The 13,891-nt window shown below is 37.2% G+C and overlaps 1 protein-coding gene across 1 annotated transcript in view; it reads right to left on the bottom strand.

The window, feature by feature from the left end:
• B3GALTL (beta 1,3-galactosyltransferase-like) overlaps nucleotides 1–10,043 on the bottom strand; it is a 48,555-nt gene extending 38,512 nt beyond the window's left edge. Inside the window, exons 1-3 of the mRNA XM_010005658.1 lie at nucleotides 10,019–10,043; nucleotides 8,290–8,351; nucleotides 5,610–5,649 (exon numbers count right to left, since the gene is read on the bottom strand). Of these exons, the coding sequence (XP_010003960.1) occupies nucleotides 5,610–5,649; nucleotides 8,290–8,351; nucleotides 10,019–10,043 (127 nt within the window). The remainder of the gene's footprint in view (nucleotides 1–5,609; nucleotides 5,650–8,289; nucleotides 8,352–10,018) is intronic.
• Nucleotides 10,044–13,891: the final 3,848 nt, after the last annotated feature.

Here is a 13,891-nt window from a genome sequence, read left to right as displayed (position 1 = left end):
AAATTAGAAGTAGGTGGTGAAGGCTGATACCATGGAGAAGCTGAAAATAGCAACGTTTTATTGATGACTGTAGCTAGAATATCTCTCAGCACTTTGAAAGGTAAGAAAAACAGGCAGATGTGATAACGTTCAGAAGCAGAACACAGCAGAAGATGAGAAGGTGAAATGGAAAGGAGAGATGCCCTTTCCAGAATTCTTACCACATTTGACCTTTGGTGTACAAGCCACCCAAGAGAATAACTAAGTAACAACATTTAAGATAAGGAGACACTATATTAGAGTTTCTGCTTGGTTTGCCAGAAAAGGTTGAACTTTATAAACAACTTTAAAAAACTGCATAGACAGGGAAATTCAGGGTATAATAAATTTAGAGTTACAAGTAACGGCCTGACCAATTAATGCTAATTACTAATACAGGATTGCAATGATATCCAGTGTTCAAAGAGATAAGCAGACAACTCCTGGGGAGGGTGGGCGAGGACTGAGAACTGTATTTTAATTCTGTGACTCGAGGTGACATTCAGATCAGGCATAAGAGATAACAGACTCTACTTAATTCAAGGAGACAGCACAGAAAAGGTTGTATAGTTGACATTTACAGATTACAACATTCCAGCACAAGAGAGCACCAAAAGGAAAGAAATCAAAGATGAAGTTCCATGGGATCTGCACAAAATGTCAAAAAATGTGGAGAAGGAATGAGGTGCACACACAAAAATATACTCAGCAAAAAAACACACAAAAATATAGACTCAGCAAAAAAGACATAGTAAACAAATTTCAGAAAAGTGAAACTTCAAGACCACCATCATTAACAACATTGTTAAAGGTGGCAAAGATATAAAATGTCTATGAGAGCTTTCTAAGAACTGTTGCTGGCATTCCATTAAAACCAAACTTCCAATGACACACAGGAGATGTAAAACTGAAAACAGTCCAGGATCTAAGTTCAGAAGAGAAAATCCTGAGTCACAGCTGCCAGAAAGCTGCCAGATTTTACTACAACCAACATTTGTGTGAAGACAAACATTCTAAGGACAGAGCACCTTAGGGGAAGCATGTGAAGCTCCTCATCAGGCAATGTTTCAATACTTTTAATCTGCAGTTTCACTGCATTATAAATTCAACTTTTACATCATGCAGTATTTATTTTTAAAATGTGTATTCTTGCATCATAGATCAAATCAAGCTAAAAGAGCTTAGTTTCACATCACGATCTTGACCTCTAGGTTAAAAATGCTAACTTGGCAAACAGGGTGGAATGAGTGAAGAACAGTGGAATAAAGATGAAGAAAAAATATCCAAAGAAGGAAAATAGTACTCTCAAGGAAAAAAGATAACACTGAGCACTTGAAGAAGGATCACAATAAAAAGAGCAGCAACAAAATGAGCATTAACCCCACATACCTTTGCTAACATTATGAGAAGTTGCCAAGTCCAAGACCTGACCATCCATTACCTTCCATTGTTCCTCTGAACAGCTACTTGTTAATTGCGACAGCCTGGTCTAGTGTGAGCTGTCCCTGCTCATGGCAGGGAGGTGGGAACCTGATGATCTTTAAGGTCCTTTCCAACCGTAACCATTCTATGATTCTATGCTGTGAGACCTACGACAACTCAAAGCTACAGTTATGTTTTTCTACTTCCCCAAAAGTTCACTTCTCTCAATTTATTAGCTCATTCACAAAGACAAACTCTGAAGATGTCAAATTGTGTGAGGTTTCTGGTAATAAAGTTGTGGAGATGGCATAAGCACTAACACAGATATCAATACTCATTTCACCTTTTTACCCATGCTCTGACCCACTCTGCTTAAAAAACTATGCACAAAAAAAAGTCTGAATGGCAGTTATTTGCTGTCTAGCAAGAAATTTTCTAGATTTCCTGTGCAGAAATTAAAATTAGTGCAAAAAATAAAATTATGCTCCTATGACATTACTGAGATACAAAGGGCTAAATCTACATGCACAACACTGAAAAGACCCCTGGAGATACAAAGCAAAACCTGTACTGATTTATAGAATTACTGTTTTAGTATCAGTGTATTTACAGATATGCAAGCACCTGAATTACACTCATTTTCACTTACAGTACATTAAACAACAGCTGTGGTATCCTACAATAGAATACTTTCAAGGAGTAATATAACATCTACTTTTGTGCTACTGCTTTAGACCAATGGAAATCGTTTCCTCTGACATAGACACTTTAAAATAGTTCATAAAAAGAAATTTTCATTTATTAAAATGTTGACAGAATGTATGTATGATTTTAAACACCTAAATTGCTTCTCCAGTCAAGAAACAGTCAACCAAGTAAGACAAAGAATGGAGTATTTTCAAAAATTAATATCCAAAAGAGAGATATACTGACACTTTATTTCTCTTTTATTTCTCTAATATATTTCCATATCTGCAAAGTATCTTCAACAATCTCTAATACTCACTGATTGGAAAGCAACTGCAAGTTGACAGGAAAGAAAAAAAAACAAAAAAACTGCAAACAGTAATGCTGAAACTTCCTTACCTTGCTGAGTCTCCTTATCACAACTGTGGCTCATTGCTAAACAGAATGGAGCCTTAAAAAACAAGCCACCAGCAGTAATGTGTATGTTAGCCAGCATACTGTACAATAAAAACCCACTGAGAAAGTAAAAAAAGTCTCATTACTCATTCAGAAATAACTAAACTGCAGAAGCACTGGTGCTTTGACTCAAAACAGAGACTATACTGTGTAGGTCAGAAAACTAGGCTTCCAATTCAAGTTTATAAAACTGAAATCACTTGCATATCATAGGCCTTCCCCTCCTTTTATGCCAACTCTAAAATCAACCTGAATCTCCAGATCAGAATTTTTTAGGTCCTAAGCTTTGAGCGGATTATTGCAGCCTAGTATAAAGCTTCTATGGGTAACAGCAGACACAAGTCTTTTTTAACACTAAAAACACTAATTTGCAAATGTGTTTATATAAAGTTACTGGAATTTTTCTGGATTAAAGACAGTGTATACATAAATATAGAGAGAGACACACAAGCTCATTTGTGTGCATGCTTATTTATCATACCTGTCATAAGCATTGTATATGACTGATTTATCTGTTTATGGCCCGCAGCATGGAACTGAAAGCCTTCCTAACTTCAAAACAATCTCCCTCAACACAGTTTGAGTACTTCCAATATTTCTATTTCCTGAATTTTACTAAACTACTTGCCTTAGTAACTTCCAAAAACCCTACTTCAAAATACATTCCAAACACACCATACTTCTAGCACACTTGATTATATCATGAAATGAGAAGTAACAATATCCAGTTGTTCCTCAGACTGCAATCATAGTTTTACAATATATAAAGTATTTTGATTACCACTTCAGAACTCATGATGTGTCTTAACACATACTGAACCAAAAAAAAAGTTCATCACCTACACATTTGCTCTGATACTAAAGAAAAACCTTAGTTAAACCTTGCACATTGTTCTTGACTTTCTACCCGAACTTCCCTCATTAATTCCTAGAATGCCTAGATAAAATGTAGAACTAAGCAAGGTAGGATACTAAAAGGATCTAACAGTGAAAAATACTTCTGATCCTTTCAGAATATGGCACATTTTTGGTGATCAGAGGACATAAAACGTCACCATATTTGCAAGGATCAAATCCAAGAAAAAAAGACCTAACACTCTTCCATTATTCTTCTCTCATTTAACACACAGGTTTAAAAAAACAAACAAAACACCATGAAACTAAACACTCCCTCCTCCTGCAGCCAAAATCTAGTAGGTACTCCTGTGGTGAGAGGGGTATCTCGAGAGAGAATGACTCAACATTGCTTGGATCCCAGTTACTTTCTGGAAATGCCCCTCTCTTTCCTCAAACTGCAGAAAGAATCTAGAGAATTCACATACCCAAACTCAGTGCTTCCTTGAGTTTCCACAGGAGGTAAAATCATTATACTGGCCTTCCAGTACCTGAAGGGGCCTACAGGAAAGCTGGGGAGGGACCTCTTACAAAGGCATATAAGTGAGAGGACAGGGGTAATGGTTTTAAGCTGGAAGAAGAGAGATTTAGGTTAGACATTAGGAAGAAACTCTTTGCTATGAGGGTGGTGAGACACCAGAACAGGTTGCCCAGAGTTGTGAATGCCTCATTCCTGGAAGTGTTCAAGACCAGGTTGGATGGGGCTTTTAAGCAACCTGCTGTACTGAGAGGTGTCCCTGCCCATGCAGGGGGATTGGCATTAGATGATCTTTAAGGTCCCTTCCAACCCAAGCCATTCTACGATTCTATGATTGTACATGAGCCTGAAGTAGCTAGTGTCCCACTTCAAGAATCAAATATTCTAAAAGATGAAAATAATATTGGTCAGCAAGATAGCCCACCATCAGGGGACTAACACTCACTAATAGAGTACCTATACACCAATCTGAAGTGCAAGATATTTTCCCATGGTGTGGCAATGATGACACAACATTGCTAAGTCACAACACAGGTCTCCTGGGAGTGATTAAAGCAGCAGTCAGCACCTGGCTGTGCTATGAGATTTCAGAGAAAGAGAAGAAAACAAAGAGGAAGTGGACTTTCTTTGACACCAGATAAGGATCGGTGAACAGGGAAACAGTAATACTCCTACAGACAGGTCCTGATCTTTTAATGGTAAAATAGGAGATTACCAGCACAAGAGACTTCATTGTTTTCAACAAAAGTTACCTGTGTTAGGGACAGAGCTTGCAACTATGTCCAAAAAAAAGGCAAAAAACAAACACAAACCAGATCTTCTCAGCACCATTCACAGTTCTGTTAGCAACTCCAATAAAAGCATGCCAAGTCTTCCTGGTGTTCAGCTTTGATGTCATAACTACTCAGAAACTGCTGCAACAGAAACATGGTCAAGCTGGCTCTTTATAGAACAATAAGACCCAAGTGTTCAGGGTTTAGAAGTGTCCAAACTGCCCAAGTGCTTGAAGAATTAAACTGCTACAGCATAGCAGAGGCAGCACAAAGTTATGAAGCAGAGACTGCAAGTCCTTATCTCAGGTCTGTAAACTTTTTGCTGGAAGGACATCAGACTTATTTTCAGGAAAGACAGAAGCCTTTATCTCACATGTTCAGAAAAAAATATTTTACCACTCAGTATCTTATTAACATTTGACATGTTTGTTAAATACTTAGATAGATAGATAGATACTACAAAGTTATTACAAGTTGTTACAAGCAATGTACCCTAGTAATTACAAATACCAGGAGAGCTTAGCAAAATAGGAAAATTGAGTTTCATGTTAAATTTTTACAAGAACTAAGTATCATAAAGTGTGATTATAGAATATAATGTACTACAAAAAGCAATGTATCAGTTTCATAGTGCAAGTTTTCAGAAAAAACACTCAACTACAAGAACTTCAAATACAAAAAGATCAGAGACTTCTGTTTCATGAGACTATGGAACCAAAGGAAAAAAAAACCCCACGAACTATTTGGGATTGGCAATTAACTAACACTGCTGTTGAGCATTTAGGCCCTGTTCCAACCACCACTTTTCAAGGCATAACTGTATTTTGTTTATATTAAAAAGACAGTCAAGTGAAAACAAATACAGACTATACAGTACCTACCTCTGCCTATTTTACTAATTGTTCCACTTTTTTCAGATTTCTAGAAGAAAGAAAAAAAGCAAAATAAAGATAAAGGCAAAACCTCCAATATTTCTATAAAGAGACACAGGGAGTCAAAACATTCATCAGATTGTAAATGCATACACAGAGGTTTTAACACAAGAATTAATAAAGAAAACTAAAGTAAAAAGTTTTTCAACATAAAAAATTTAGACAGATACTCCATGTGTTTGTATACTATTACTTAGACAATACAGTAGAATAAAAAGAAAAAAAAGAGATAATGCTTTTCCATGACTCAATTTATACCAGAGCTCTTTAAGTTAATACCAACAGTGTCTTTTTTTTCCTCTTTTAATATGTGTCTCCTGAGCACAAAGTTTGACATACTGAACTCTACACTACAAACACACCTGCTCAGTGAGTAAAAAAACCCCAACACACTCTTACTCATTGGATCCACTAGCTATTGACACACCATTCTTAAAGGAAGACACAAAAGCAATTAATATAAAGACAAATAAATTTGAAAACTTTGCTGCACAAAACTTGGTTCCCCTGGGATTTACTCAGGTATAATATACATTTGCAATGGAATTTTAACAGAGTGCTGAGGAACAGACAACAGTGACGCTGCATTTCCATCATTAACCAGGAAATCAAGACACACACATAAAAATATCTTAGGAGCATAATCAATTGCTTCTAAATAACAGAGGCTAGGTAGAAAGGTGATGTTTAAGAACTGCTGACAGGTGGAAAGACAGGACTGGAGAAATAGCTCTCCACTTCCTACAAAAAATGCAGGAAGGAAAACAGAGCCTTCGTTTATTGTGCTATTTCTCCCTGGTAACAGCACCTCAGTGCTCACGTTTCTTCACGTATAAAGACAAGATCGTCTTTACTAATTGCATAAGGATGTTGTAGATTCATCTTGGTGTTTTGAGGTGCTCTGAAGGAAAAGCCATACAAGTAATTTCTCTGTAATGTCTGCATATAGTTTTCCTGTCCTTTTGAATTTATTCCTACTTATAAACACTTCCCCTCTTTTTTATTTTTTTTTTTGGTATCATATCCATCTAATTCTTTTAGTCCTATTTGCATCAGATGGTCTCTCTCTCTGTTCAGGTCTGACTCACACTGAAATTCACAAGCTCAAACTTCCTTGCCAGCCACCTGTAAAACCTTTTTAAGAATTAAGGCACTGCATCTATGCTCATGACCCCTTATGCTGAGTCCATCAAATTAAAAAAATTCCTGTAAGTAGAAGTTATTTTGATGACTATACACAGTTCTACCATCTATACACCACATTCTACATTACCCTATATCATAACCGACATGCGAAGATTAATTTTCCATGCAAACATAAAATGTGTGCTTTGTGATACACAGTGTGATGAACAACCTGCATTTTACAACAACCTTTATTAAAACACAAAACAACTGTTGTCCATTACACTCATGCTAACACAAAAATAGGAAGAAACAAAAAAGGAATTTGGCCTGAAGAGTTCTAGAAGGCACCTCTGACTTCCAAATAGTAGGAAAGCCTTCAAAAATTAGATCCTGTAGAAGAATGCTAATGTTAATCAGCTGGATCAAGGACAGTAATAGAATTTGACAAAAAGTGATTTACAAGTAAAAAGAGAATGACATTTCCTAATCTCACAGATACATTGTAGCAAATCAACAGTTTGCAAAAGGCATATTTTTCATTTATGAAAATTATTGTAGATATAGCAATCATCATCAAAACCAAAACATATTAATTTGAAACACGTATCTGAAAACACTTCTATTGCATCTTATGTGAGTCTAAGTGGCACATAGAGATTCTAATGCTTGATTCATTCCAGTACTTCTATTTGATTTTCCTCCCTTAAATCTCTTTTATATGCACACAAATATCTGTTACAAATATATACATTTTAAAAAAAAGGCAGATGACTTTTAAAGGACATACATGCAACCACACCTAACATCCATTGTGCTGTTCAATGGTTGGGCTAGCTCTAACCATTAGTTCTTCTAATCTGTTAATTTGAAATGTAATGCCCAAGCTTTACTTGAGCCATGACTTGGGCAACAATACAAATTTAGCAGAGAGGCAGCCACTTTCCTCTCAATGTATTATCTAGTTAACAAAACCAAGGAGAAAGCAAAACTTGTCTCTGAACTAATAAAGGTAATACACTAAAAAACTATTCTCAGCAACACTATCTCAATAACACTATCAACTCATAGAAGCTATGCAAAATAGTAAAGTTTTTCCTTTACTCTAAGTTTCTAATGTACTCTTCAGCTGATTGTGCAAAAGAGTAAATTGTTCTCTAAATTATTGTTACACCAAAAAAAACAACGCAAAAAACCTAATTCTCTTAAAACAAATGTCAATGTAAGTCAGAAAATCAAGAACAAGAAAGAAAAAGTATTACATATAAATTTATTCCAGTAATTCTAAGAATCCATAAGATAAATTAAGATCCTAGTAATAGAAGAAGTGTAGTGTTATATGCAACTTGTGTTCCATTAAAGGTCACATATGACATTTAGTACCACTGAAGGAAATGATCAAAATAATCCCTGTCACAGATGTTCAGCTGTCTGCCCTGGTGTCTTCTAGAAGATTTTATAATGTCTGTAAAATGTTCTTGTTCTGGCAATTAAAATTTATTACCTGCAGCACTGGCAGTTCAGTCTCATCTTCTGCAGCTCCAGGAGCTACACCTACAGCAAAAGCTGAAAGAAAAAGCAGACTTTTTTTCATATTATAAGAGGAGCTCATTTTCACACCTGATAAAGTTCTGCAGTAAAACAAATTAAAAAATAACATTTAGGTAGAGTTCCACATTAAATGATACTATATTGGTAATAATCTTAATGAACCTAAGACAGTCCATTATTACAGAATTTATACATTTGCTGCCTGACAATTCTATTCTTGTACATCATTGAAGAGATCACTCTTTGATGTGAAGCCAATTTATCTTGGCTTCAAGGAAAATAAATCCCATTAGGAAAAAAAAAAAATCTGTTCAGTCCAGTAGTTCACTTGACAAGAGCATAAAGTGCTATGACATGGGAAACCTGCATTCTGCTCTACTTAAGGATTACCAAAGCTCAACTGGGAACCACAGAAACTTGAAGATGGCTGTCCAATGCTTTGAATGCCATCTGTGAACAACAGATTTGTTAGTATGTAGGAAACCCAGATAAATGTTTATAAAAAGAGGGAATTCACACAGACCTACTATTACCTTTAACCTTTCATATTGACACCAACCTATGGATACACTTCCGGTTTGTATTAAAAAAATAATCATTAAAAAAGGGTTCCTGTGGGTTTTTTTGCTTCTTGATGTTCTCGCCTACTTCATTTGTCTCAGATTGCTAATTTGTAAAATTACTTTTATTTAACATAAGAAAGCTTTGCTAAGATACTTGGTAAGGAATCTTAAAGGTACTAAAGAGATGCAAGTGAAAGTAAATCGCTGTGATTTGGAAGGAACTCAAGATGCTACTACTCATCATGATCAAATAGATAGTTTTCTTAAAAACTAAGGCAGAACAAAAAAAATCAATAGCTTCAAATAGACTGTCGCTCTGCAAGTTTTAATTATTTATTGCTTGAAATTGATTTAGAAGAGAATTGCTACCACCTGTCAATTCCTTTTATACACTAGAAACCTGAAATGTAGGAGAGTAAAAAGACAAGACTGTCCAAACCCTGTGGTGCTCATCCAATCATCTATATTCCTATCACAGATTCACAATCATCAGATTCATAGATTCCTATCACAGGAACCACGGATTTCATCAAGTGTCTAGGAGCTGTGTTTCACAATGACATCTTAGATCCTGATTGACTCAAATCACAAATCACACCACTAGATGCAGACATCCCAAAATCAGCCTAACACAACAGACTCATGTTGACCTTAGTCACATTACAATAAGGCGTTTAGCCAGGAAGAAGAAAACAGTACAAACAGGACTGGGCCCCAGTGTCGTCATCAAATAATGTTTTGCACTTCTGGTTCAAAAGCACACAGCAAATACCTCCACCTGCCTATTATATCCCTTTCTGACAGCATGTTCTGATAACTTCTCTCCTGCTTTTACAACATAACAGCAATTAAAGCTCCGAATCGGAATATCTTCGTGTACATAAACCAGATCCCCATCTTCTAATTGACACAATCCTAATTACAACGAATCACACTTATTCCAGGAAATGAAATCACATAGTATTAACCCAAAGAAGCATCACCTCATACACTCAGCTTATCTGCAAAACTGAATGCAAGCAGAATTTTCATGACCTTCAGTTTTTAATATGCAGCTGAGGAACAGCACACATGAGACCTGAAACAACTGTGATTGACAAGAGATACTGCCTTTCTCACCATAATATTCAATAACCCATGCCATGCTGCTTCTAGGATTTATAAAATATTAATGCACATGATCCTTGAAATAAATCAAATGATACTCAAATAAATCTGGGAAAAAAACCCACCTATTTCATACTATGTCTTTGACAACACAGATAAAGCTCTGGAACTATTTTAACAACCTATTTCATCCTTGTGTTACAGAATCATAGAATTGTTGAGGTTGCAAAGGACCCCTGAATATCATGTAGTTCAACCTCAGGATGCTCAGGACCTTGTCTAGTGAGATTTGAGTATTTCCTAGGAGAAAGACTACAGAAAATCTCCGTGTAACCTCTTCCAGTGTTCAATCACTCCTAGACTAAAACAATAATAATTCCTTATGTTTAAATAGAATTTCCTGTATTTCAGTTTGTGCCAACTACTTCATGTCCTTTTAGGCATCACAGAAGTCTTTCTTTCTTGTGCTGACCCCCATAAGGCATTTACTCATGTTGGTAAGATCCTCCCTGAACCTTCTCTTCTCCAGTCCCAGCTCCTTCAACCTCTTCTCAGATGTCAGGTGCTCTAGTCTATTCCTAATCTTCACAGTCCTTGCTAGGCTCACTCCAGTATTTCCATGTCGCTCTTGTACTAAGCAACCCAGACCTGGACACAGCTCTCCAAGTGTGTCACAACAGTACTGAAAAGAGAGGTCACCTTCCTTGACCTGCTGGACACACACCTCTTAATGCAGCCCAGAAGGCTGATGACCATCTTTGCCACAATGGCCATGGTCAGTTTGTAGCCCACTGGGAAGGAGTCTCAGGTCTTTCTCCACAAAGGTGCTTCCCAGACAGTGTGTGCCCCTACCATGTGCACTGCTGCATGGCGTGACTCTGCCAGGGGCAGGACTTGGCATTGCCTTTCACTGAACTTGGATTTCTAAGTTTCCCATTTGTTCATTTCTCCAGCCTGCTTAGGTCCCTCTGAAAGGCAGCACAACCAGCTGGTGCATCAAGCCCTCCTGCCCATTTTATATCCTCTGCAACTTGACGAGTGTGCACTTTGCCCCACTGTCCAGGTCATTAATGAGGAGCCTAAACACTTCTGGAGCCATTATCAACCCTGGAGTGCACCACACCACTGATCAGAGTCCATGAGCCCAGAAAATCTAATAGTTTTCTGTCCACATAGTTAGCCCATACTTCATAAAGGATACAGTGCTGAAATCCTTGCTAGAACTGAGATAAACAACATCCACTGTTCTGCCCACATTCACACAGGCAGCCATCTCATCACAGAACTATTTTGGGTTGGTCAAGCATGATTGCACCTTTATAAAAACATGCTGACTCTCCAAATCACCTTGTCTTTTGTATGTTTGTCTTGTCCTTTCTTGTTAATTATTTAATGCAGTGTGTATTTTGAAGCTGGTTAACACACAGAGAGCTGTTCACATCACTTGGCACAAGCAGACAGAAGCTGAAGGGGCCAACTGCCAGGCCACCCCTCCTTTTGCTAAATCCTCAAAGACTGAGGACAAGAACGAAAAGGAAATAAATTTTAGTAAGATTTTAAAGTTCTTTATTTTCTTCAATTTTATCTTTATTTCTGTTGAAAGCAGGACTGAAAGTCCACCGAAAAAGCTAGATAACATTGCCTTATCCATTCAAAGAGCCTGGAAATTTAATCAGAGAATGTAATATAAGCAGCTTCAATTCGTATTTATTTTTCTCAAGTGTCCCATTATTTCTATTAAATCCTTGGGGAGTAAACAGACTTGCTTATACCACTAGAAAGTAACACTTGACAATTTATTTTCATTGTTCAGCAGCTCAACTGGAGGAGTATCTGCCAACAAACTATTAGGATGCAAATACTGTAGCATTAAAATACAATATACTGAATAAATACATATAATTATAAAGTGCCACATTATAAATGTAGAAGTAATATTTTCTTCAGTTCTACCCTTTAAAGTGTAAACAACTTCCAATTGTTCACAATTATGTGTCATTTAAGTGCAAAGGATGTTTAAAACTGAGAAGTTAATGCTTTCACTGGGGAAGAAAGGTAGCTTTTCTGTTATCTTCCTCTTCTGAAGTCTGATTGAAGGCTGACTGACTCCACAGAGTCATTCCAATCACCTCACTGGGCTGAGGGTCAGTATAAATGAGCTACAAAAAAGTTATGATTCTATGACTTACATATGGCCAAACCATGACTAATAATAACCACTTCCAACAGTTAAAGGCATCGACTGTGTTGTACACAGTAAACTAAACATTTAAAATACAATGTATTTATACTTCTAATTATAATATAATGAAAGGCCTATTTTTGTTTGGTTGGGGGTTGGTTGGGTTTCCCCACCCCCTTCAAGTTTTCAAATAACATAATATTCTATGGACTGACATGATTCCAGGAAAAATCTGCACTGATGCTGTCAGTCAAAGAGACAGAATCTTCCATCATGAGACAGCCTAGGAGTTCTAGCAAGCAAAACGAATTAGTTTCATATATTTATATGCAACCTTTTGTAACATTTCTTCATTGTTGCTACCCTATCAGCATCAAAGACTCTGGTCTAGCCAAGTAAGAATAAAGACTTGCATATTTATCAACCCAAAACAGGGGGAGAGCACAGGGAGGAGGAGGTGATGAAAGCAAATTTCCAGCATCTCAAGCTTATCATAAAATAAAAGCAACTTGGTTTATTTCATTACTAAATTTCTTTAAGCTAGTGACACATATGGGAAGAAGGCAGCTGAAACCACCACTGTGAACCACTGAAATGCCTAAATGAGTGCTGCACAGACCAATACCTTTATAAAAGGCAAGACGGGAAAAACATTAGTAGAAAAAGCATCTTCATAATCCCTTCTGATTGTCTGATTGTTAGACCAAACAAAATAATCTGAATACATTTTCCCATTCTGCAAGCTGCCACCTGCTAGCTGGAATTTATGAAATCACTTAACTAGCAAAAGAGAAGCTGCTTTCTTCTGTGAAATGCAGTCTAAATTATTTCTGTTTTCCAAGGGCAAAGCTAATTGTTTTGCAAACTTGCTATCCTGGCCATCTCAAAAGCACAGAGTATTTTTTATGAAAGGAAAGGCTTTTAACACAAGAGGTTTTTTTTAAAACTACAAGAAGGCCATGATAATCCAAAAAGCTTCAGGTGAACAAATTCTCTAGAAGCACTAATAGAGACCTGCTAACCAGGAGATAACTGGGCAAGCAAGAACCTAGGGTTTTCTACTTCTGCCTTCTACCTGTATGTATGTATATATGTATGACAAATATACATATACAGCGAAAAATGAAGCTGTGATTACAATCTCTTCAAGGCTACAACTGCCACTGTACATTGCTGAAGCACTGGAGCTAAACTACTCATCCTAGAAATAAATACTGCTTTAGGAAGAGCAGTGGAGTATCAGGACTCCTCCAAAACCTAAACTGCATACGTGAAACAAAAAGTGTTCTACCAGAGAAAAATCAAAATACTGCAGTTTTACTTTGCTGAAAACAGGATTTATTTGTGCCAGGTTGCCCCTGCAAGATATTGATCCACAAGCCATCGTACTGAAAGAGAATCCAACCCAAAGGCTCCGAACGAACCGACACGCCTGTGCTGACAGGGATCGGAACAGCCAGGAGCAGAAATAGTGAGAAACAGAACAGACGAAAACATTCATTCCTGCCTCCTGCGCTCACAGCAACAGCTCCTCAGCTCCCAGAGCCCGCAGGATCCGGCCACAGACCTACTACCAGTCCTTTCCTTTTAACTTTCTCCCATTCGCCCAGACACGCTGAAAACGCCTCCAAAACACCGCCAGACATTTCGTGCCGACAGGGTAACCCTCCCACCTCCCCTCAGCAACCCCCAGTCCCGCGAGC

The sequence above is a fragment of the Chaetura pelagica genome, unplaced genomic scaffold, assembly GCF_000747805.2.
Source record: "Chaetura pelagica isolate M959 unplaced genomic scaffold, ChaPel_1.0 scaffold269, whole genome shotgun sequence".
Classification (NCBI taxonomy): domain Eukaryota; kingdom Metazoa; phylum Chordata; class Aves; order Apodiformes; family Apodidae; genus Chaetura; species Chaetura pelagica.
This window is presented reverse-complemented; position numbering and strand designations above follow the sequence as displayed.